This window comes from Elephas maximus, chromosome 1, assembly GCF_024166365.1.
Source record: "Elephas maximus indicus isolate mEleMax1 chromosome 1, mEleMax1 primary haplotype, whole genome shotgun sequence".
In the NCBI taxonomy this organism is placed as follows: domain Eukaryota; kingdom Metazoa; phylum Chordata; class Mammalia; order Proboscidea; family Elephantidae; genus Elephas; species Elephas maximus.
Genome location: NC_064819.1, coordinates 121,834,564 through 121,861,041, shown reverse-complemented (window position 1 = coordinate 121,861,041; position 26,478 = coordinate 121,834,564). Strand labels below are relative to the sequence as shown.

Here is a 26,478-nt window from a genome sequence, read left to right as displayed (position 1 = left end):
CGTAAGGGAAGGGGAATTGGATTTAGATTAAATTGTATTTATTATAAAGGTATTTGAAGTAGAAATTCTGCTTATTTCACAGTAGCATGTAGCTTCTTATTGACAAATACAAATTGTTTATTCAAAAAAAAAGTTATTGTTCAGTTGATTCGGGCTCATGGAGACTCCATGTGTTCAGGGTAGGACCGTGCACCCTAGAGTTTTCAATGGCTGTGATCTTTCAGTAGTAGATTGCCAGGGCCTTCTTCCTAGATGCCTCTGGGTGGATTTGAACCTTCAGCTTGTTGGTTTGTAACTGTGGACTTCACTGCTTGTGCCACCCAGGGACTGCTAAATTATGTATATTAATCCATAAAATATTTCTTTTATTTTGTGCTACTTTATATTTTGCAACCAATTAAACTATATTATCCTCCAGAGTTCCCTCTCTCAGTCAGTGGTATCAGCAGCCATACCACTGCACAAGCCACATACCTGGGCATCATCCCACAACTCCAGCTTCCACAGCCCCCAAAACCTGTCATCAGGTTAGACTAAGTACACATTGCGTGGACTCTCATTCCATCTACCATTTTCTCTCCCCTATAGGAACCTCTCACCTGATCTCCATGCTTTCCCTTGCCCCTCTTTCTATCCTCCTCAGCACATCAAATGATCTTTCCCAAGCTCAAATCTCATTGTCCGACCTTGTTTAAATGACTTCAGTGGCATGGATAATGATCAAAATCTTTTACAAGACCCACAAACTCTGCATATCCATCTGATCTACCACTCCAGTCTTGTACAGCAGGCTTCCCCCTTGCTCTTTGCTGTTTCAGCTCCATGGATGGAACTTACCATCTTCTGCTAGGTGGCCTATTGAAGGACTTGCACTGTATGCGTTGTGCTTCCCTTAGTATTCCTTTGAGTTTGTCTCTTAGAAAAGCTTTCCTTGACTCCATATTTTTCACCTTCCATCATAGCAGCATTTCTTCTTAGACTATTGCTCAGGTGTAATTTTACATTTATTAATGTGACCTATTAGTCAAGTAGTTTGAACAATCCAGTTAAAGTATATAAATTATTGACTAAAGGTCAGTTGCAAACTAATAGTTTTGTAATAGTTTGTCATCATTACAAACTAATAGGTTAATAGCAAACAAATTAGTTTCTACATTAGTTATATATAAAAAGACAGATTTATGAATTTTCTTGGAACTTAGTTTTACAGTGCTATAAAGTTTGCCAACGACTAGAAGAGTTCATAGTAGGCATTGAAAGTACACACTTGATTTTGGTTTCCTAGTTACCCTGGCTGAGCACCTAAGAGTATCTTTTGGAATTAAACTTTAAAGAAAATGATGTAATTGAGTAAATTTCAGTAAATCACATTTTTACATTTAAAAAAAAGAAGGGTGATATTCAAAATGACTTCTCTGGATTTTATTCGTATATTTTAAGTTTAGAGTATTTAAAGGGAACCACTTTATCTACCCTCCTCACTACTTTGAAAAAAAAATGTTTAGATTGGAGGAATATTTTATGGTGTGATTAAAATTAGGTTTAGAAGAGATTGTGACCCTTGCACATTTGGAGATTTTTATTTCCTTAATTTCCATTTCAATGCTATACATCTTTCCTGGAGCATTGCAACTATGAATCATGGAAGAAAATTAAATTCATTCTGTATTCTTCAACCCTACAATTTGGCAGTGAGAATATTTTTTTTTCCTCGAAATGACTCATTTACAAAGAGACTTTCTGTGAACATGGAAAAGACTTAGATACTGTCAGAAATCTTGAGGATGGGGGTGGGGTGCATATTTGGACCTGCTAATAACTACAAAATGGACAAATTTATGTTGAACAATATTAGTGCTTCAGAGTTTATGTGAAAGCTACAGAAATGTGTGCATTCAGAAAAGTATAAACTCAGTAGAGTGATATGAAAAGTTTATCATTTTTCCTGTTTTAGGGCATTTTCCTTGTTTTATTGTACCCTGCTATGAGTCAACCAGTGTTTTATTCCTTCTTTCTCTTGGAAATTGTTCTGTGTTGTAACACCCCTCCCTGTTAACCTTCATTTTCCTGATTTTTAGCCCAAAATTTGCTTTTCTGAATTTCATCCAGTTTCTTCTGGTGATTTGCCCTGGGATCCCCCTGTTTGGATGTGGTTTTGGTTTTTCTTTATTTTGTTACTAAGCATATTTCCTCCAGCTTCTAAAATAACCTTTGAATTTTTTTTCTGCAACCAAGTTTTCAAGAATGCATCTCATTGTAACTTTAACAAAATATAACTGGTTCTCATATTGTGGGAAACATTTGTTATTCCTGTGTTGTAGTTCCATCAAAGGCAAAACAAACAGGGCTATTATAAAACCTTTGAGGCCACATTCATGTTTTCAGTGTAGATTGGTACGAATGTTGAAAAAGAGTTAAATCATAATGATGCTGACTGAACCTGCCATTCTCAGCACAGTCACCTGGCTGTTACCGGCTCTATAGTAACACTTTGCAGAAGTGTTTTAGCAGTTTTGTATAATCAGTTGTCTTTCAAACTGAAGAAAAGAAGCTTATGTTTATTGAATTCCTAATGCTTGCCAGACATTTTTAAATGTGACTCCATTTGTTTCTTCTCAGAAGTGAAGTGAGTGTTATTATCCCAGTTATATGGCAAGAAACTGAGGCACAGTTAGGCAAAGTTACTTATCCAAAAGCCTAGAAAATAAAGGGGGCAAAAATTCAGCCTAAGGTCTTTTCCAATTTCAAAATTCATTGTCTTTCCACTTCACTGTGTTGCCTCCCAGGATTTGTGGATTTGATGACTGTGCCTGCGGTCACGTTATGAGTCAGAGGTGAGCTGAGAACACAGCCCAGGGCATCTCTAGGTTGCTTTAATCCATTAACATGTGTGTGTCCTCTATAACAAATGCGTTGTGTTAGTTTCTATGAGAAAGGAAGACACACAGCAGCTTTCAATCTTTTATGAAAGAGTACTTTTCTAAAAAAATGTAAAGTAGGTAAGACATTTGACTATTGAAAATACGTGAAAGCAAAATAATTCATTAAATATGAACTTTGCAGATGACTGTTTTCAGCAATAGCCAGTCTTCGTGATAACTTTCTTTTGAGGAATTTTGTGAACGTTGCTTTCCTCTGGGCACTCAGGATTCTGAAGAATTTAAAAAGAACCTGGCAAAATGGATTTCTTTGAATCTAATTAAACATCCTAGAATGATCAGATCTGATCTAGCATTAAAGCACCTTCTCACAGAGTGCGTTTCCACTGGCTCTGACAACTTACTAGCTATGTAGCTTTGGGGAAGTTCTTTAACCTATCTGTGCCTCAGTTTCCTCATCTGAAAATTGAAACAATATAGAACCTACATCAAAAGATAGTTGTAGAGATTAAATAAATTAATATACATGAAGTGCTTAGCCTGATACATGATAAATACGGTATAAATGATTGGTATTATTATTTTTCCCAATTATAATAGCCTGTTATAAAGCATGTAAGAATCTAAATAGTATATTGAGGCTTTTGGAGGATATGAAGGATATCCTGGGTGGTGGTATTTATATAGCCTAGCTCTCTGTTCATGCATATTCTACCAGTGACAGAGTTGAGATTCAGTTGCAGGCTGACTCCAAAGTGGTTGTGGGAATGTGATAACTACAGTGGGAGAGATATAACAACAACAACAACAAAAAAAACCCAGCGCTGTCGAGTCGATTCTGACTCATAGCGACTTTATAGGACAGAGTAGAACTGCCCCATAGAGTTTCCAGAGAGCACCTGGTGGATTCGAACTGTTGACCCTTTGGTTAGCAGCCGTAGCACTTAACCACTACACCACCAGGGCTTCCTGGGAGAGATATAAAAAAAAAGGGCTCAGTAAATCCTAAGTAGATTGACTTTTTTTCTTCTTTAGGCTGATTTTGAGAACACGAATCACATGGTATTACTAAACATTTCCTTTTGTTATTGGAAGCTGCTCAAGCATGAACATAGTGTGCATTTCCCCGTTGGGGAGAGATTTTGCACAGTCGTGTGCACTATGGATGACTTTGAAGGTGAATTCTTCCAATGTATCATAAACAAAAAATGTGTCAAGCACTGTGTTCAATGCTTCAAATACAGAAATTGATTAAACCTGGTCCTTGATCTCAAGGAGGCACATTTACCTAGGTATACGGAGACAAAGGAAGACCAGAGATCTGGTGGGTTTGAAAATTGCAGGTTGTTTTGAAGAGGTAGGTTATGAGACTCATTGCTCACCAGTGAAATGAAACGTTTAAGAATTGGGCAAAGGGACTCAGATCATGGAGAAAACATAATAATACACTCTATGAAAAACTGAATGGAGTATGAAGGAAAGAATAATGGTAGGTGATAGAAATTGTATAATCATTGCCATTCTGGGAGTAACTGAAAGCATCTTACAAAAGAAATTTCTGGAATTAAGAATAAAGATGTAATTGGAAACATTAATGAGATCTGTGTTAATAAAGCTGACAGAATGAACCTGAACCAAAACAGTCAGATCTGAGAAAGATAGAATTTGACTAGAATGTATTTTTAGACTCTAGAGGATACAGGTTAACCTGGCATTGGCCCTGGGAAACCTAAATAAATGTTCAGGTCCTGCAAGTTTGTTTGGAGATTTTAATTGTTCTGTGCTGAGTGAAGAATAAATTTTTGCCTGCCTTTTAAAAAGTTGTTCTGTTTTACTGAGGGCCCAGCTTCTGGAGGGTGTATAAGAAGCAGTGAGTGATGAAGGGGGAACATGTCAGATGATCTTCTCATTCTTGGGTTTAACATCAGAAGCTTCCTAAAATGAACAATTCAAGGTTTGTTATAGCTGTAATCTGAAGAATAACATTTATGAAAGTTTACTTTATTCCAGAGATTAACTCAGATGGCAATTAATCAGACAGTTTAAAGTTGTCTTACATTTGTTTAATCTTCCAATCTTCTTAGGAATATGTTCCTAATATGCAGAACATTCCTTAGGAACTGTGAACCTTGGCTCAGTACTTCTGTCCCAAAGCCTTTCTTTTAGTTTTAGCATTTTGGGATAGTTTTATTAGTCTAGAGATATTTAAGACTTGTTTCCTTTATATTTTTTAAGGATTTCATAAAGACCAAAGGATATTAACTCTTTGTGAGGCGTTAGACAGTTTTTTTTTTTTTGATATCTTAAACAGTCACTAAGTGAAATTTTAGGTATAAGAAATTTGAGAACAGAATGAAACCTGAAACGGAGGGCTAATCTTTGTGAATAGGATGAACTATTATTTCTTGTTTATTTTTCTTTAGGGATATCAGGGAATCATGGGATCACCAGGTGTTCCAGGATCCCCAGGAATGCAAGTATGTAATTTTGTTCAGATGTATTTTAGAGTTCTCATTACTAATGAACCAAAAGAAGTTATTAACAGAATTTTATTTTGTGGTTAATTTAGGGAGTTCAAGGACTACCAGGTTACAAAGGAGAACCAGGAAGAGATGGTGAAAAGGTAAAAAAAAAAAAAAAACAAACCATTGCTGTTGAGTTGATTGTGACTCATAGTGACCCTATAGGACAGGGTAGAACTGCCCCATAGAGTTTCCAAGGAGCAGCGGGTGGATTTGAGCTGCCAACCTTTTGGTTAGTAGCCACAGCACTTAACCAGTATACCACCAGGGTTTCTGTGAAAAGGTAAAGCACAAAAGTTGCTACCCATGACAGGTGCCACTCACGAGAGCTTACCTTGGTGAATTCCAAGATTTATGGGCTCAGAAATTTGTCAGTGGCCTTGGCCAATGGGACTCATAGGAGGCTTTTATCACTGGATGAATAAATGTAAGATGGATAGACATTGGCACTGCCCTGATGCCATGTTCTCTCCCTGTGGTTAAGCTCTAAGGAAGCAGCCTGCTTAGAGGGGAGTGATTATGTAGCCTGGTTTTGGGGGTAGGGTATCTGAATGTAGGTATGTATGAATGAAGACATATAAGAATGGGTGAATGAATATATACATTAATTCATTTCCTTTAGACGGATTTTAGAGACCAAATATTAAAAATGGTCTCTTCTATTTGTTCATCTTAAAACAATTACAATAGATTTTCTTGGGGATAGATGTACCTTATTTAAAAATATAGGGATAAATTTTTATCTAGTCTATCAGTTGCATCTTAAACTACTTGCTCTATTGTTTTGGGGGCATTGTGTTGTCTTTTAAACAGAGGTGTGTGAATTTTACAAAGCCATGCATTCTCTTGGATAAGATAAAAAATATGTACTAATGCAAGGGCTTCTGTTTTCAATACAGTAATAATTTTATTTCAAGTTAATTCCTAAAATTTATCCTTTGGACATAAATTCAGATTTGACATAGTTATTGTAAGCCTAAAATCACCATGTGCTACCTTCAAAGTTCCCTCCTCACATTGCATGTGGCTTCAGAGAGTTCTTTAGAGTCAAAGTAATTTAGTAGGTTAGTTAAAGGCTTTTTCTTGATTTTTCCTTTATTAAATGATTCCTTGGTTCTCAGAAATAGGAAGGTAAAAAAATACACCTCTGAAGCGGCTTGGACTTGTGGCAGTGCAGGATATTTTTTCCAGGCATTACAGTGGCTGTTGGGAGATTGTTCCACACTAATACTGTTCTCCATTAGGATATTTTCCCCAGCACAATTCCATTTTGTGGATTTCTTCCAAAGACTCCTACAGTAGGGATTTCCACAAATTAAAATTAGATGAACTCTCTTGCTGACTTTAACATTTGGTCTTCACATATTGAACTGCTGACGCTTTGGTTAGCAGCCATAGCACTTCTTCGCATATCAGACAATAAAATATGTATAGATTTTTATATTTTTTTTCTTAAATTTATGAAATCAAAAAGAACGCTTGTTCAGCAAATGATCTTCAGTTGGTAATTCATTTTATTAAATGCTTTAAAACTATTCTTGAAGTCTAAAAAATAATAATTCAAAATATTTCCTCAGCCTTAAGAAAATCTCATATATTTAGTTGTGTAAAATATATTTTGTTAAAACTGTTATAGGCTATGCTGGTTAATCGATATGTATTTATGAGTTTTCAAATTGAGTGTGAACCTTTTAATAACAAATTTGATTTTCAAGACACAGAAGCCTAGAATAGGCAAATGTATAGAGATTAACCTTTAATTGTGGTTACTAGGGCGAGGAGAGTGGTTAAAAAGAGAATGGGAACTGAAAAAGTACAGAGAAAATACAGGCAAACCTTTTCCCAGGACTTATGTTGAGATGGGAGCCAAAGAAATGGGGTGGTAACTAAAGGGGTCTATGTGGTCAAAGAAGGGGATATTTGGTTGGTCAGTTTTAGGTGGGACATCCTGTAGGCTCGTGGGAATAATCTAACCGGAAAAGAAGGAACTGATGACACAGAAGAGAAGGGCTAATTAAAAATGCAAAGTAGTGGAGAAGGATGGGATCTGGAGCATAAGAGGGGTTTGGTGATAAATATGGACAGTTCATCTGTTTTAACAGGAAGGATGGCAAAAATATAGGTACATACACAGGTGTCTGTTTATGATGTTGGAAAATTAGGCAACTGATATTGGTGATGGTTGCACAACATGATTGATGTAATTGATATCATTGAATTGTAGGTGTGAAATAGTTAGAATGGCAAATAATATATTATGTATATATATTTGGAAACCCTGGTGGCGTAGTGGTTAAGAGCTACAGCTGCTAACCAAAAGGTCAGCAGTTTGAACCCACTAGGCACTCCTTGGAAACTCTGTGGGGTAGTTGTACTCTGTCCTATAGGGCCACTATGAGTCAAAAATCGACTCGATGGCAATGGGTTTGGTTTGGTATATATATTTACAACAATAAAAATATATAAAATATGAAAAAGTGAGATAAGTCTCTGCTACAGTGTATAACATATGTTATACATGCAAAATATTATATAGACTAATGCCGAATATTTTTAGAATGCTAATATATTCCATCAGTGTAATATTGTTGAATATGAAAAGATATAAATTTCCATATTAAATATATAAACAAATTGTAATAGTGGCTAACACATAATAATTATAGTGATCACTAATATTTGGGTATAATTAGTGCTAATAAATAATGTAAATATTATTGAATAAATAAATATACATGCACATATATACACACTGCATTTTCTAAGCAAATATTTTGCTTCGTCTGAATCTGGAGACTTTATAAAGTAATTGTTACAACCAAGGATTTTCAGGAAACCTTCTTCTACTTCTTATGGAAGGTGAGCCTAGCATGATTTCCTCCTTTCGTACATTCTGTCCTCAGAGATGATATCAAGCTTTGTTGAGCATCTCCCTTGTACATGTGATGTTGACTTTTATATGTTCAGGTTTTTGCTATTTCTGTGACTCCTTTTGCAAAGTCTTGATTATTTACCAATCTTTTAAGCCCTTTTCTTTTAAGACTCTATAGTATATTCAGCATCTCAGTTTATTATGAAAAGTCATTAATTCCATGTCCCACCTCATTTATTGGCTGTTATTCCTCTGTTTCTGTTTTTTCTTTCTCTACTGGTGTCATTAGGAAACTTAAAATTTTTACTGAATTTTTACAAAGTGCTTTGTATTTTTTGGTTCTAAACTCCATTTCTCATTTTAACATTGGGCATACTCTGTTGTACGGTTGTTGAGAAACTATTGCAGGGCCCTGTAGTAGGAGCTACGAAATCTACTTTGTTTCTAGGCCTGAGCGGTCCAATGGTGATCCCCAAACCCAAAGGGAATGCTAATCGGTGTGTTAGAGAGGGGAAACATTTTAGTAGATTTAAAGAGTTCCCAATAAGTATTGCTTATGCTTGAGTAAGATCTAGCATTTGTTTTTTTTTCTGATAGGAGGAGCCACTGAGGTATGTAAGGCCTGATTTATTTCTTTGTTATCATACTTGAAGACATTTACTGTTGTGTGTGTGTTTTTCTATTTTACTACTAGGTAGCTTCTTAATTTATAGCATTTTGCATTTGTAGTATCCATATGCATTTCTTATCACTGATTGTGGGCATGGTGCAGGACCAGACAGTGTTTTGTTTTGTTGTACATGAGGTCGCTATGAGTTGAAACTGACTCAATGGCACCTAACAACAAGAACATTCCTTATCACATGTAATCCCCATGAACAGCCCTATAAGGCTAGTTGATAAACCATTTTATGCCCATTTTACATTAAATTTGAAGTAAATTTTACTGTTTTGGAAACTGAGAAAGGAAGAACTTAAGTCATTTGTCTGAAGTTAGTCATGGAGCAGAGAGTTGTAATCAAATGTCTCCCAATCTGGCTTTCTTTTTTCTACATTTTTGTGCTTTGGCCAGGATAGTTTTTAACAGTGTGGTTTATGCCTCATTCACTCTGCTATCTGCACTGTGAGAAGAATCCTTTTATACCTATTAGTAGCCAGGTAGATAGATGGGGCAGGGAGCTGGCTGGTTGAATTCCCAAGGTTGTGCAGCCTTGTGAGAGAGCATTCCTGGTCTACATCTCTCTTGAGGGAAGAGGGGCAGTTTTACCCTAGATCATTGGTCATAAAACTTCCTAAATTTCAAGAGACTTTTATGGGCATATACTCCCATATATATGTATAAATTATATATCTATACTGCTGAACAGAACATTATATACATTTAAAACATACCCCATTGCATACAGAGAGTTTAAAAAATGAGATTTAAAAAATAGTGACTCTAGATCAATTTATGAGATGGATAGGCTTTTCAATGGTGTATTCATCAGTTGTGAAAGGTTTGGAGACACCCTGTGGAAAATGGAACCAATTTACCAATTTGGGATCTCTTTTTTTTTTGGCTTCTTTGATCTCTTGTAAGCTAGGATGGGATCAAGAGTGTGACTCCCAAAATAATTGTTATATTGGAATTTTCTTTGAGGACTTGAGAGTGTTTGCCATGTTTTAGAAAATAATAATATTTGTGTATCCAATAAGTCGTCAATCACAAGCAAGGCATCAGCCAGGATAGACTAGGTTGGGCTACAACAGCAAACAACTCTAACTTCCCTGTAGATTAAAACAATAAAGGTTCATTGATCGTAAAACTAAACATTTATGAGCAGCAGTCAGGAGTTCTCCATTGTCCTTATGTGGAGACCTAGACTAACAGAACTTTTCACTGTCTAGATTATAATCAATTATGGCAGCAGTTGCATGGAGAATCAAGCACTAGCTCTTAAACTATTTCCACTCATCTTTCATTAGCCAGCACAAATTTTATAGGCAACATCAAGTTCAAGAGTTTAGGAAAGTTGTTCTCCCATATGCCTGGAAGTAGAGAGAACCTGGATATTGATAAATAGTGGTCATATCTGCCAAGAATGAATCAAGAATGGATTCTGATCTCAAAGACGCTGGTGTCTAACAAAGGACACAATGTGTACAAAATAACTTATTTTGAGATAGTCAATGCTAAATGTCAAAGAAGAAAGCAAAATAAAATTTTCTAGGAATTTAGAGGGAAGTTGAAAATTGGAGAAGGCTTAATAAAGAGGTGTCCCTGAGTGGTGCAAACAGTTAACACAGCTTGATTGTGTTAGTCACTGAAAACCCTATGGAGCACCACTCTACTCTGACATACATGGGGTCATCATGAGTTGGAATTGATGGCAACTGATTTTTTTCATGAAAGAAGCCTTAAGCAGCAAAAAAAAAATCTCAAATATAGATGTAAACTGTAAACAGAAGGGGTTGGTCTTATCCAATTAAGAAATCTCTAATTCAGAGATGCCTTTGTTCTTTTCTTCTTCTTGGTATTACCAAAAAAGCCGTAATGAACATTTTTGTATATATTTCTCAGTAAAATTTTCGGAGTCTATCCATAAGGAAAATTCCCGGTAATGGAATTGATTCCTTTATCTAAGTGTTAAATTCATATTAAATCTTAGACAGAAATAGCCTATTTACCTTGTGGAAACTTGGTACTCAACTAACAAAATTTGAAAATATCTTTACTCTTTTGTTAGCACTAGTTTTTATTAAACTTTCTAATTTTCAATATTCTAGGTTAAAAATGTTGGTTTTCATTTCTTTATTAGTGAGTGATTTAGGACATTTTATTACTTCCCTGTAATTTGCTTTTGTTTGTACCTTTTTTTTTTTTCTACCGAGTTATTCATTTTTTAAATTGATCTTTATGCACATTTCATAAATTGTTCATAATTGTGAAAATATTTTTCCTGGTTTGTATTTGTTGACTTGGTTTTTTGAATTTTAGTCATATAAAAGATTTGTATTATTTTGTAGCAAATATATAGACTTTTTCATTTTTTCTTAGGTGTTTATAGCCTACATAGAAAGATTTGATGTTCTAAAATTTTAAGTATAATTTCTTGTGATTTTATTTTTATAATTTTATTACTTTATTTTTAGCCTTTAAAATTTAGATTTTTGGAGTAAAATTAGATGAGTCTCCAGCCTTTTCCCCTTTTTTTCTAAATTGATAACGAGCTGCTAAATGATATTCATGGAATATCACTTTTTTTCTCTACTTATCTGAGCAACCATCTTTATAATTAAATTTCTGTTTTTATTTTGTTCCAGTGTTTTTCACTTTCTGTTCTGTTCCATTGACCTACCTATATTGTCTACACTGCCAAATTATTTTAATGATTGTCACTTCATAATATGATTTAATATTGGCAAGACTAGGTATCCTCCCAACTATTCTTTATAATCAAAAATTTCCTGGGTATTCTTTCATGTTTACTCTTCCAGATAAAAGCTCAGTGTCTTTTCTTCAACTTCTTAGAAATTCCTATTCATATTTTAATTAAGATTATTTGAATTTGTGGATTAATTTTGAAAGCATTGCTATTTTTCGGGCACTGAGTTCCTATTTAAGACCCAGTGTTTATCTTTCTGTTTACTTAATCTTGAAAATTATTGACAGAATAATATTAAAATTTTCCTCACATTGGTCCTGAACATTGTCTAAGTTTATACATAGGCATTTTTATCTCTTTTGTTTATATTGTAAATGGAACTTATTCTAGTTATTTATATACAAAAGCTATGTATTTTGTATATTACTTTTTTTAAAGCACTAGCTCACTAATTTATTAGTTTTCTTCTAAGCAGAGCTTCATTGTCTGTCTCTCTCACACACATACACACACACAGGACAGATTGTTTTTAATCTTTGGTGGGAAGTGAAGGTAGTCAAGGAGGAGCTGTTACTTTTGAGAAGGACAAGATATAAAAATACTATTCCTGTTTAGACCTGAAAAATGGTTATTCTTCGGTTAGTTAGGTTGATGGCAAAGCCTGTACCGTAGAAACCCCAAAATACAATGGCTTAAATGGGAAAGAAGTTTATTTTTCTCTCAGGTAATAGGTTGTTCACCAACTTGTTCAGAGATTTGTGCTTTTCCCTCTTCTTGCTCTAGTTCTCCCTTAGAGTGTTGTTCTCATCTGCATAGTCAAAACTACATTGCTGTCTTACCTGCATTCTAGTCTGATGGAAAGGAAGAAAGAGAAGTTACAACAATAAATTTCCTTTTAAACAGTGATGTGGAAATTTCACATATTCTAAACAGGTTTTGTTAGAAACAACTTAGTCACATGCCCATACCTAACCACAAAGGAAAATGGAGAGTATAGTCTCTAATCGGGCAGTTACGTGTCCAGCTAAAACTCTTTCTATGTTAAAAGATGAATAGATTTCTTGGGGATAACTATCAGTCTAGCATACTCTTTATACCAAATAGCCTTATAGATAAATTAAAAGAACCAAACATAATACCTAAACCAATAAACCAAGCCCATTGCTGTCAATTCCAACTTATAGCAACCTCATGTGTTACAGAGTACAAATGCTCCATGGAGTTCTTCCTGGCTATAATTTTTAGGGAAGCAAATTGCCAGGTCTTTCTTCTGTGGCCCCACTGGGTGGGTTCGAACTGCCAACCTTTAGGTTAGTAGTCAAGCACAAACCATTTGCTACACCTTGGGACCTGGAACATAATGCAAATAAATCTAACAAAGTTTTTGTTTCTTATTTGTCATCAGTTGTCATGAGAAAAGATCAAGGAACTTCTGGGCTTTTGTGCTTGGTTCTGTCTCTAAAAAATGATGTTATAATGATTGCCATCCTCTCACTAATCAAAAATAAAGGGATATTCTTATCTGTGGAATAGAACAGTGTTACAATAAAATATTATTTCTTTAAACAAAAAGACTGATAGTTTACTGGTCTAGACATGTAAGTTCATCTCCAGATTTTTCTGTGATCAGACGGAGTAGATCAGGAATGAAACTGGTTCAGAATAATACTGAGCAGTTTATAAGTAGTAGGGCTCCCACACAGGAGATAACAGTAATCCTGTGCAGGGTTTTAAATGCCACCCACTGGCAAGTATCCGTACAGGCAACTGACAGAAATTACACACTGTGTGTGATTTCTCAGTTTGTATCTTCCTTCTTTTCTGTCTGTCTTGTTGTTTCCTGCCAGTGGGCTGTTGTGAAACCACCTCCCTGTTGGCCAGGTTACCGTGGATGTTACTGTTGAAGCATCAGTAAGTCCCTAGAGCTTCCAGACGATGATGGAGGGTTGAACACTCATGTTTTGCTTTTTCCTTTTATCGAATCCCCATTAAAGCAAAAATCAAGGGAATAATAATAATAGAAAACAACTTACTATGGCATAGAGAATAAAGGAGGAAATAATAGTTCCAAATTCTTGAAAGGTGAAAAGCAGGCCCAAGGAAGCTGAATCCAAACATGAGAAATGATATGACTCATGTGAAAGAAGCTCCACACACATGCACATACTCACACATAAACATACCCCAAAGGCTCGAGAAATGGTAATATCAAGTATTTCTGAAAGTAGAAGTGAGTGAAGGTCAGGTTAAAAATGGAAGTACGGCTGAATGCCTGTTTACGAGTGGTTAGATTGCACTATCCTTTCCTCAGCTGTCTTTAAACCCAGCCCAGTGCCATCGAGTCGATTCCGGCCCATAGCGACCCTATAGGACAGAGTAGAATTGCCCCATAGAGTTTCCAAGGAGCGCCTGGCGGACTTAACTGCCGACCCTTTGGTTGGCAGCCGTAGCACTTAACGGCTACGCTTTAGCCGGGTGAATTTACCTCCTTACTCCTTGGCAGAAATGCGGAAGTTTATTCTTTGGAGGATATAGAACTGGGATCTCTAGACTGGGAGCAAAAGATTCTCTAAAGAAGGAAATAAATAAAGGAGGAGGGAACGTAAGAGAAGGAAACAAAATCGTACATGAACCAGACAATAGATAACAATTCTATGCTGAAACAAATGAGAAGGTTCCAGGGGATAGTCATGAAAGCATGTAAGGATGTGAAATTTTTGGTGTATCTGAATATATGTATTTGGAACTTATTATGACAATCAGAGTTTGGAGTTGAATGTAGCAATACATTTAAAGGAAATTAAGCAGCTGAACAATAAAGAGCAATTTTTAACTGCAGGAAAAACAAAATCCTGGGCAGGAAAAACAAGTATTCTGAGTGTACTCATGACATAGATGTGAATCTTAATATCATAAACACTGACTGTTGATAAGATGTAATAGAAGGTTGAGGAGATTTGTGCATGTTAGAAGGGAACTTGGGGAGAGGGTGTTGGGTGGTGAGAGAGGTTAATCATCTTCTTTGCTAGTGGTAACTCAGATAATGCTGAAAATGGAAAATATGGGAGTAATGTAACTATGCTGTTTGGTAATGAGATACAGAAATTTAGAGGAAAGGAGATGCCTTTGGAGAGTTCTTTACAGAACTATATAGCATTATATAGCTATAAAGCTATATCACTCTTTAAAATATATGAATGAATAAACTTTATAAAAAATTAAGATTTACAAAATAATACATCAATAGCTGATAACCAGTCATATCCTGCTCTCTCCCCATTTTGCAAGCTGAAGTGCAATTAATTGTATGCAGTATCTTAATTTGCCTAAATAAAATGAATCTGACCTGATTCTTGCCATGACATTATTTGTTGTTGTTGTTGCTGGGTGCCATAGAGTCATTTCTGGCTCACAGTGACCCTGAGTACAACAGAATGAAGTGCTGCCTGGTTTTATGCCACCCTCAGTCACTGTTATGCTTGAGCGCACTGTTGCAGCCACTGTGTCAGGCCATCTCATTGGGGTTTTCCCGTCTTTCATTAACCCTCTACTTTACCAAGCATGATGTCCTTCTCCAGGGACTGATCCCTCTTCATAATATTCCAAAGTACGTGAGACAGTCTTGCCATACTCGCTTCTAAGGAGCATTCTGGCTATACTTCTTCCAAGACGGATTTGTTCATTCTTCTGGCAGTCCATGGTGTATTTGGTATTCTTCACCAATGCCACAAATCAAAGGCATCAATTCTTCTTTAGTCTTCTTATTCGTTGCCCAGCTTTCACATGAATAGCAGGTGATTGAAAATACCATGGCTCGAGCCAGGCACACTTTAGTCCTTAAAGTGACATCTTTGCTCTTTAACACTTTAAAAAGGTCTTTTGCAGAAGATTTGCCCAGTGTAATCTGTCGTCTAATCTCTTAACTCCTGCTTCCATGAGTGTTGATTGTAGATCCAAGTGAAATGAAATCCTTGACAACTTCAACATTTTCTCTGTTTATCATGATGTTGCTTATTGGTCCAATTGAGAGGATTTTTTTTTTTTTTTATGTTGAGGTATAATCCATACTAAAGGCTGTAGTCTTCGATCTTCATTAGTAAGTGCTTCAAGTCCTCTTCACATTCAGCAAGCAAGGTTGTGTCATCTGTTAGTGAGTCTTCCTCCAATCCTGATCCCGTGTTCTTCTTTATATAGCCCAGCTTCTTGGATTATTTGCTCAGCATACAGAATGAATACATATGGTGAAAGGCTAAACCCTGACGCATACCTTTACTGACTTTAAACCACACAGTTCAAACCACACAGTATCCTTTTGTTCTATTCAGCTACTCTTGGTTTATGTACAGGTTCTTTGTGAGCACAATTAAGTTTTCTGGAATTCCCATTCTTCACAATGTTATCAATAAGTTATGATCCACACAGCTGAATACTGTCATTGAATGACATCATTGGTTGTCTCTAAACTCTGTCTTCACAATTAACATTGTGAAGTTCAGGCAACAGCACTCAACATTTCCCAATGAACAAGGTACTAAATCTGTATCCACTAAGTATTAAGCTGTTGCAGGTTTTCTTTATCCATTTTTGAAGATAACTCAGGGCCTTTCATCTTCATACACACATCTGAATATCTGTTCATACACACATCTGTTAAGACCAATTCATAATATCACCAATTAAAAAAATTCTGTAGACCCGTTTCAGTACTAAACTTTCAGTACTAGAAAGTCTGTCCTTATTGTACTGGGTAGAACCTCAGAGGATGACCGTCTCCAGAGGGTTGTCAGTTAAATCATTTCAATTAATTTCTGTGTGGCCTCTTTATGAAAGTCTAACTTCTTAACAGAATAGATAGCTGATCATTAAGGTTGGAGTCAGGATTACTGATAAGATTTCCCTAGCTCCAACATATTTCCCTTCATTGATCACAAATGAAACCCTGATAAATGGGGATTAACCTTTCATAGAGATGGAGTTTTAATGCATGCATGCATGCATATTACTGTTTGAAGATTCCAGTGGATTTTGACAAGGGTGAGTTTGAAGAATATATGGTGATATTGTTCAGGCTGAAATTTCTTTAAATTAATTTCAGCTTTATTTTGCAGGGTGACCGTGGACTTCCTGGTTTTTCTGGACTTCATGGAGTTCCAGGATCGAAGGTTGAAGAAAACTGTTTCTTTTAAATTCAACAATAGCATATTTTATTTCAAGTTGAAACTACTTTTATTTTATAACTATGTTATAAATAAATGCTAATATATAAATTAAAGACAAGTAAGATTAATGTCATTGTTTATATTAAACTTTCAAAAATTTCTTTTAAAATTTCCAGTCATAGGGGTGTAATCTTATAATATTTAACAATTGATGAGTGATAACATATGCAAATTTATGAACTATAAGCTCAAAATTCTGGGCAGTGTTATAAGACTACCTGTTCTTATTTCGCTTTATAAAGCCTGGAAAATAGAACAACAGTTAATTATTTAATTTCTATTTTGCCATGTTAGACTCTGTTGTGTATAACCTGTGCTGTTTTTTCTCTAATCTATAAGGCAATTCATCATATTTCTCTAAAATTCAATACTTATATTTTGTTTTCAGGGTGAAATGGGCCCCAAAGGAGATAAAGGATCGCCTGGATTTTATGGGAAAAAGGGAAGTATGGATCATTAAATAAAAGATTCATATTGAAACTTCCTTTTAATATAATGGAAATAGAAAACTGAAATTCAGTGCTATCTCAACATTATAGCAATCACGTTTGTCCAGCCTCCTCAGGGGTTTATTTAGAACAAAGAGAAAAGGGAAAACTACCTGGCGACAGTTATGTATGATCTACCACCTGTCTATCCATTTGTGGTATTGTGGTGGCTTGTGTGTTGGTGTGATTCTGGAAGCTGTGCCACTCATTTCAAATACCGGCACGGTTACCCATGATGGACAGGTTATGCATGGTATTCTATAAGAATATATCATGGTTTTGATCATTTCTAACTTTTAAAATATTTACAGTGAGAGAGTCCTTGAAAATTGGTAGTTGCATACAAATATGTCAGCTAAAAATTTATATTATGGGTCTTTTTGTTTCCTCCCACTGAAGGAAGATTGTATTTTCTGTATATTTAAAATAATCATCGCTTTTTAATCTTGCCCAGATGTGGTTTTTGTGTTTAGATGCATCTATCAACATTTTAAATGTCTAACATTACATCCACTGGGCCCATAAAATAATGCTTGGCCAAAAGTTTCAGAGCCAACTCAAGCTGTAGTTCCATAAATTGTTTTACTTCATAATGAGGTTAATTTATTAGGTTTCTTATTCAAGTTTGGTTTGTAACTCTCAAACATTATTGCAAGGATTGTTTGTTTTATTATTCATTTTTAATACAGGGTGCAAAAGGTGAAAAAGGGAATGATGGTTTTCCTGGCCTTCCTGGACGCTCTGTGAGTTTGATAGTAAAAAAATTCTGGAATATTTTGCTAATCTATTAAAAAATAAAAGGAAGAGCTATTAGTACAAAAAGTATACTGACACATGTATTTATTTTTCAGGGAGAACCAGGAAGACATGGAAAGGATGGATTAATGGGTAGTCCTGGTTTCAAGGTATGTAACAAAAAAATATAAAAGGAATATCTTTTCCTTGTGAGTGAACATTAGAAAAACAGTACCAATATTAATTATTATTTTTTTTTTTTACATATGACTGTGGGATGAAATGAACTAACTACAGGTTTAAATTCCTTTGGAGTCTATTGTGAACTTTTATGTATTAGGAATAAGATTATAGGAAATTAGAAGGTTGAGTTTATTTGATAAACTACTCAGATTGATTTGTTTGGTGGATTAAAGGGAGAGGTTTTTTTACCCGTCTCCCAAGAGATTAAAGATGCAGGGGGAAAAAAAATGTACCCTTAAACCTGATGACTTCTTTATCAATCGTGTGGTGTGAGTATGAGAGAATTAGAGCAAGAGAGAATTGCAAAGTGCCAATCATTCACCGTGCCAAGAAAAAAACCCAAAGGCACATGTCGTTTTGATGGTGGGTTGAAAAAAAAGCCCATTGCTGTCAAGTTGATTCCCATAGAGGCCCTATAGGACGGAGTAGAACTGCCTCATAGGGTTTCCAAGGCTGTAATCTTTACAGATACAGACTGCCACATCCTTCCCGCAAAGCACCTGATGGGTTGAAACTACCTACCTTTTGGTTAGCAGCCAAGTGCTTAACCACTGTGCAACCAGGGCTCCTTCGTTAGCTCTGTTATATTCTTACATAAGGAAGCTTTTTATTTGCCAATTATCAAATACAAATGGGCTTCCTATGGTGTGACTTGTTAAATAAAAGGACACAAGGCATCACTCGTAAGTACTGTGTGCCTTTAAAGAATCACCTAAATGAGACCAAATGGTCAACAATTACTTTAAAACAAAGATGAGAATGTAAGGGGCAAGGGATTTAGATTAATGGAAATAGATCAACCAGAATGCAAATAATGAGAATTATCATGCATTGTGAAGAATGTAACCAATGCCACCGAACAATTTGTGTAGAAATTGTTGAATGGGAACCTGAACTGCAGTGTAAATCCTCACCGAAAAAAATAAAATATTTTTTAAAAAGGGTATAAGGCGCCTATGTGTGTTCAAGTCAGTGTACCTAATGGGAGTCTTACTACAAGCTGTTTTAGATACCTAAGAAGAGAAATTCGTGTAATTTTTCAGCAGATGAGAACAGTTGGTCAAGCATTGGATTTAGGAATGTCATAGTGTTTTCTAATGAACAGCATTTTGAAGCCCATACTTGCTCAGCAATTCAGTACAGATTTTTTTTGGTCTGTAGTTATTTTCTCTCCTTTGGAAAATCAGATCATTTATTTACTTTAAATGGTAAAAAAAAGTTCTCTAAATGTCCATAATTCCTCAAAGATTACAGACCATTCTTCCTAGACAACTGAAACATGAGTGTAAAATATTGAGGCTCATTTTAAAGAGCTTGATCCCCTCTTATTAATTATATTTCACTAGATTTATATTTTATATTTACTATTAATGTAATAGATACTTACTGATATCTACTGGGTGCTGGGAAACCGTGGTTTTGTAGTGGTTAAGAGCTATGGCTGCTAACCAAAAGTTGGCAGTTCGAATCCACCAGGTGCTCCTTGGAAACTCTATGGGACAGTTCTACTCTGTCCTGTATGGTGGCTATGAATTGGAATTGACTCGATGGCAACGAGTTTGTTTTTTGGTTTTTGATTACTAGGTGCTGGGCATACGGAGAACAAAACCATCATGGTCCCCCCCCCTTTTTTTTACGGAGTTTTATAATCTTGTTTTTGTATAGCAGAGAATATAAATTATTATTCTGAATTACAAACTAGGCACTAATCTAATTTAATTTAAATTTTCTTAGTTTTCTGTTATAATAAACTCATATGCCCCAGGAAGTAAGATTTTTTGGGTGGGTAGGTAGTAGGGTTTAGAGAATAGAACCAATTTGGATTTTTCAGCTCTCAATGATTTTGTCTAACTGTGTGTGTCCTTCAGCAAATTCTTTGACCCTCAGCTTTTTCCATTTCAAAAATGAAATAAATGCTGCTAACCTAAAGTGAAATTTTAGGACCTGAGTAAGATAAAGCACCCATCACAGGGCCTGGCAGAGAATACGTTTTCAGTAAAGATCTGATTCTTTTGCCCATTTCTTGATTTAAATACAGTTTTAAGATCCCTTTTCTATCTTAATCTGTGGGTGGCAGCTGTGCATGAACACACCCACAAGTGTAAACCTCGGTTTACTCTTTTACTTTATTTAAAAAAGTTTTGTTTTATTGTGGTAAAAAAAAATATATAACACAACAATTCAACAATTTTTACTTGTACAATTGACATGATTAATCACGTTGTGCAATCATCACCAGTATCCACTGCCAAATTTTCCATCACCATAAACAGGTACTCGATGCTTCCGAAATAATTCTCCCTCCTGCTTTTATTTTTTTAACAGCTTTGTGGAGATATAATTTACATAGCATACAATTCATCCATTTAAAATGTACAATTGCATGGTTTCTAGTATATTCACAGAATTATGCAACCATGACCACAGCCTTATTTTAGAACAAATTTTGATTACCCTAAAAAGAAACCCCGTACTTACTAACAATCACTCTCCATTGCCTCCTAAATTGCTCCCATGCCCAACTTCCAGCCCTAATCTACTTTCTGTCTCTGTGAATTTGCCTATTGTGAAAATTTCGTATCATAGAATCATACAGTATGTGGACTTTTTGCTGACTTCTTTCACTTACCATAATGTTTTGTAGTTCATCCATGTTGTGGCATGTACCTGGATGTCGTTCCTTTCCATTGCTGATATATTTTGTTGTATGGGTGTATCACATTTTATTTATCTATTAATCAGTTGATGGACATTTAGGTTGTTTATAATTTTTGGCTATTATACATAGTACTGCTATAAACATTTGTGTACAAGTTTTTGTATGGATGTATGTTTTCATTTCTCTTGGGTATGTTCCTGAGATGAATTATTGGGTCATATGTTTAACATTTTGAGGTTTATTCACTCTCGATATTGCTCTCAGGATAGGCTTATGCCACTGTTCATAATTAACCTTGGATATGTGTCCCTTTTTCTAACTAGTGTGGATCTCTGGAAAACAATTAGATTCCTCGTGTATAGTCTGTTTATAATTTTTCAATGGAATAATTTGGGATTCTTTTAAAAACCTTTTTCCTTTTTAAAATCTTTGAGTAATGAATCATACCTAATTTTTTCTTTGACCTTTTTCAAACCTATTCTCTTTCCTCCCAGTAGTTTGTTTTGAAAATTTTCAATCCTACAGAAAATTAAAGCCAAAACATATGAATATTTATTTCTGTAATGTATTTTGGTTGAATCACTGGGAAGTAAATGGCAGACATCATGAATTTCTCTCCTGTAGCTTCTTTCTCCTAAGAATTCTTTATATACCATTATCACACCTAAGATATCTAACATCAATGCAATAATATTGTCTAATAGTAAGACCATATTCAAATTTCTTCAGTTCTCCAGAAATGTTTTAAATAGGTGTTTCTTTTTACATGGATACAATGATTTGTGCGTTGCATTTGGTTGGAATGTTTCTTTACCCTTTTAATCTAAAGGGGTCCCCTGCCTTTTTTCTTTTTTGAACTATGGTGTTTCTTGAAATAGACATGATATTTTCCTGTAAAGTGTCCCATAGTCAAGGTTATTAGTTAATATTATTGTATCAATTTAAGGTTCTGGATTTTTATGATTGTTACTTTATGATTATATTCAGGATAAACATATTGTCCAGAACACTCTATACCAAAAAAAAACCAAACCTGTTGCCATAGAGTCAATTCCAACTCATAGTGACCCTATAGGACAGAGTAGAACTGCCCCATAAGGTTTCCAAGTCTGTAAATCTTTACTGAAGCAGACTGCCCATGGAGCGACTAGTGGGTTCGAACTGCCGACTTTTTGGGTAGTAGCTGAGCGCTTTAACCGCTGTGGCACCAGGGCTTCTTTGCATTGTATCGTTAGTTGTTGTTACGTGCCGTGTAGTTGATTCTGACTCATAGCAACCATATATACAACATAACGAAACACTGTCCAGTCCTGCACCATTCACACAGTCGTCTTTCTTGAGCCGACTATTGCAGCCACTGTGACAATCCATCTCATCCAGGGTCTTCCTCTTTTTTGTTGATCCTCTACTTTACAGTTATAGTGTCCTTCTTCAGGGACTGGTCCTTTCTGATAACATGTCCAAAGTAGGTGACACGAAGTCTTGGCATCCTTGTTTCTAAGGAGCTTCTGGTTGTACTTCTTCCAAGACAGACCTGTTGATTCTTCTGGCGGTCCACGATATGTTCAGTATTCTTCTCTAGCACCATAACTCAAAGGCACCAATTCTTTGTCTTCCTTATTCATTGCCCAACTTTCCCATGCATATGAGGGGATTGATAATACCATGGCTTGTGTCAGGCATGCCTTAGTCCTCAAAGTGACATCTTTGCTTTAAAGAGGTCTTTTACAACAGATATGCCCAATGTGTTGTTTAATTTCTTGACTGCTGCTTCCATGGGTGTTGATTGTGGATCCACATAAAATGAAATCCTTGACAATTTCAATATTGTCTCCCTTTATCATGATGTTGCTTATTGGCCCAGTTGCGAGGATTTTAGTTTTCTTCATGTTGAGGTGCCATCCATACTCAAGGCTGTAGTCTCTGATCTTCGTCACTAAGAGCTTCAAGTCCTCTTCACTTTCAGCAAGCAAGGTTGTGTCATCTGCATAATGCAGGTTGTTTGTGAGCCTTCCTCCAATCCTGATGCCCCATTCTTCTTCACAGAGTCCAGTTTTTCAGATTATTTGCTCAGCATACAGATTGAATAAGTATGGTGAAAGAATACAACCCTGACACACACTTCTTCTGATTTTAAACCACACAGTATCCTCTTGTTCTGTTCGAATGACTGCCTCTTGGTCTATGTAAAGGTTCCTCATGAGCACAATTAACTGTTCTGGAATTCTCATTCTTTGCAATGTTATCCATAATTTGTTATGATTCACACAATCAAATGCATAGTTAATAAAACACAGCTAGCTAAACATCTTTCCAGTATTCTCTGCCTTCAGCCAAGAACCGTTTGACATCAGTAATGATACATTTCATGTCCTCTTTTGAATCTGGCTTGTATTTCTGGCAGCTTCATGTCAATGTACTGCTGCAACTGTTTTTGAATGATCTTCAGCAAAATTACGTGTGATATTAATGATATTGTTCGATATTTTCCACATTCTGCTGGATCACCTTTCTTTGGAATGGGCGCAGGTGTGGATCTCTTCCAGTCAATTGGCCAGACAGCTGTCCTCCAAATTTCTTGGCACAAACAAGTGAGCACCTCCAGTGTTACATCTGTTTGTTGAAACATCTCAATCGGTATTCTGAGAATTCCTGGAGCCTCGTTTTTCACCAGTGCCTTCAGTGCTGATTGGCCTTTTTCCTTCAGTACCATCAGTTTTCGATCGTATGCTACCTCTTGAAATGGCTGAATGTCGACCAATTCTTTTTGGTATAGTGACTCAGTGTATTCATTCCATCTTTTTTTGATGCTTCATGCGTCATTCAATTATTTCCCTGTAGAACCTTTCAATATTGCAACTTGAGGCTTGAATTTTTTTCTTCACTTCTTTCAGCTTGAGAAATTCCAAGCATGTTCTTTCATTTGGTTTTGTAATTGTAGGTCTTTGCACATTTCATTATAATACTTTGTTTTGTCTTCTTGAACCACCCTTTCAAATCTTTTGTTCAGCTGTTTTACGTCATCAGTTCTTGTGTTCACTTTAGCTAATCTACATTCAAGGGCAAGTTTCAGAGTCTCTTCTGCAATCCATTTTGGTCCTTTCTTTCCTGTCTTTTTAATACCCTCTTGCTTTCTTCATGTATGATGACCTTGATGTCATCCTACAACTCGTCTGGTCTTTGGTTATTAGTGTTCAGTTGAATTCTATTCTTAAGATGGTTTTGAAATTCAAGTATGATACACTCAAGGTTGTATTTTAGCTCTCATGGACTTGCTCTAATTTTTTTCAGCTTCACCTTGACCTTACATAGGAGCAATTGATGGTCTGTTCTGCAGTGGGCCCCTGACCTTGTTCTGACTGATGATATTGATCTTCTCCATCATCTTTTTCCACAGATGTAGTTGATTTTTTTTTATACCGTCTGGCAAGGTCCATGTGTATAGTTGCCATTTATGTTGTAGAAAAAGGTATTTGCAATAAAGAAGTCACTGGTCTTGGAAAATTCTGTCACTGATCTCTGGCATCATTTCTATCACCAGGGCCGTATTTTCCAACTACGGATCCTTCTTCTTTGTTTTTAACTTTTGTATTCCAGTAACCAGTAATTGTCAATGTATCTTCATTTAGTCATCTTTGGCCTTAGGTGTTGGTGTGTAAATTTGAATAATTAGTAATATTAACTGATCTTCCTTGTAGGTGTATGGATATTATCCTATCACTAACAGCATTATACTTCAGGGTAGATCTTGAAATATTCTTTTTGACTATGAATGCAATGCCATTCCCCTTGCAGTTTATCATTCCTGGCATAATAGACCATACGATTGTCTGATTCAAAATGGCCAATACCATTCCATTTCAGCTCACTATTGCCTAGGATATTGATCTTTATGCATTCCTTTTTATCTTTGATTACTTCCAATTTTCCTAAATTCATACTTGATATATTCCACATTACTATTATTAATGGATGTTTACAGCTATTTCTTCTCATTTTGAGCCATGCCACATCAGCAAATTAAGATCCCGAAAGCTTGACTCCATCCACATCATTTGGATCAACTCTACTTTGAGAAGGCAGCTCTTCCCCGGTTGCATTTTGGGTAGCTTCCAACCTGAGGGGCCCATCTTCCAGCACTACTTCAGCCAGTGTTCCACTGCTATTCATAAGGTTTTCACTGGCCAAATTATTTAGAAGCTGACTGCTGGATCCTTCTTTCTAGTCTCTCTTATTCTGGGAGTTCCGCTGAAATCTGTGCACCATGGGTGTCCCTGCTGGTAATTGAAATACTGGTGGTATAGCTTCCAGCATCACGGCAACAATCAAGCCAACATGGTATGACAAACTGACAGCTGAGTGGTGATGCATTGCATTAGAGGGTACATAATACCCATCCTAGTATTGGTGGTGCTAAATTTGGGCACCTGGTTAAAGTAATGGCAACAGCTATGTGTGTGTAAGTATATGTATGTGTTTTTTTTTTTTTTTTAACGGTGTATTTTCTCTTTATTTAGGTCCTCTTTCAATTACATTTTATTTCAATAAAGTAATAAGTGTACAAATCATTTTTTTCCTAAGTGTTTATTATTGTAGATGCCGCTGTAAATGGAGTTCACAGTATTTCCTTATCTTTAACTTTTTTGTGTCTGTAGGGTTTATTAAAAAAAAAAAAAAAAAAAAAACCATTGCCATTGAGTTGATTCTGACTTGTAACAACCTTGTATAGTTTGTAAGGGTATCCTATCTTTCATTCCTAATATTGCATTTTTTTGTAATAATAATTTTATGTTGACACCTGCATTTGAAATCAAGCAGCATTAGATTCTTCCTTCCATCTCTTGTAGTTTCTTTTTCATTATGATGATTGCTATGTTATTCGTTGCATAGTTATTCATAACTGTTACATCTTCATTTTGAATTGTGGTTTTTAGCATTATAAAATGTCCTGTTTCCTCTTTTAATGATTTTTAGCTTGCATTCTACCTTGTCTTAAAGCAGGATTATACTCCTTCTTTATGATTATTTTAATTTGCTTGTTATACCTTTGCCAATCCTTCTATTGCTTAGCTTAAGCTTTTTAAATAACTTTGTTTCATTACATCCCTGCTATTGAGCATATAGTTGGATTTTGCTTTTTCAGGCAATTTGAATTTATTTTCTTTTACTAGATGAATTAAGCTTATTTTTATTTATTGACTGATAGGTTTGGTCTTAGCTCTGTCATAATATTATAATTTTCTTCTATTTGTTATGTGCATTATGCTGTATTTCCAGTGCTTTTTTTCTCAATGTGATCTGATGCTTTTTCTCTATTTTTAAAAATAATTTCTTTGGGATTTAGGAATATTCACATTTTTGTTCTAGTTATCTTTATACTAATACCTCTAGTAATATTTATGCAAAAACATTTCAGAATTCCTTTAGCTCCCTCTTTGCTTTACTTAGGCATCTACTCTTTGTTTTGTTAACTTTAAATGACACCCAACTAAC

The 26,478-nt window shown here is 35.6% G+C and overlaps 1 protein-coding gene across 3 annotated transcripts in view; it reads left to right on the top strand.

The window, feature by feature from the left end:
- Nucleotides 1-26,478, top strand: part of COL21A1 (collagen type XXI alpha 1 chain) — a 189,765-nt gene that overhangs the window by 114,934 nt on the left and 48,353 nt on the right. For 2 of the 3 annotated variants that reach the window (XM_049894674.1, XM_049894655.1), the window contains 6 exons: nt 5,303-5,356; nt 5,449-5,502; nt 16,750-16,803; nt 17,249-17,304; nt 18,040-18,091; nt 18,200-18,253. In XM_049894674.1, coding sequence (XP_049750631.1) covers nt 5,303-5,356; nt 5,449-5,502; nt 16,750-16,803; nt 17,249-17,304; nt 18,040-18,091; nt 18,200-18,253 — 324 coding nt within the window. Of the gene's footprint in view, nt 1-1,631; nt 4,834-5,302; nt 5,357-5,448; nt 5,503-16,749; nt 16,804-17,248; nt 17,305-18,039; nt 18,092-18,199; nt 18,254-26,478 lie in introns of those variants that run through there. The other variant, XM_049894663.1, reaches the window with a different exon arrangement.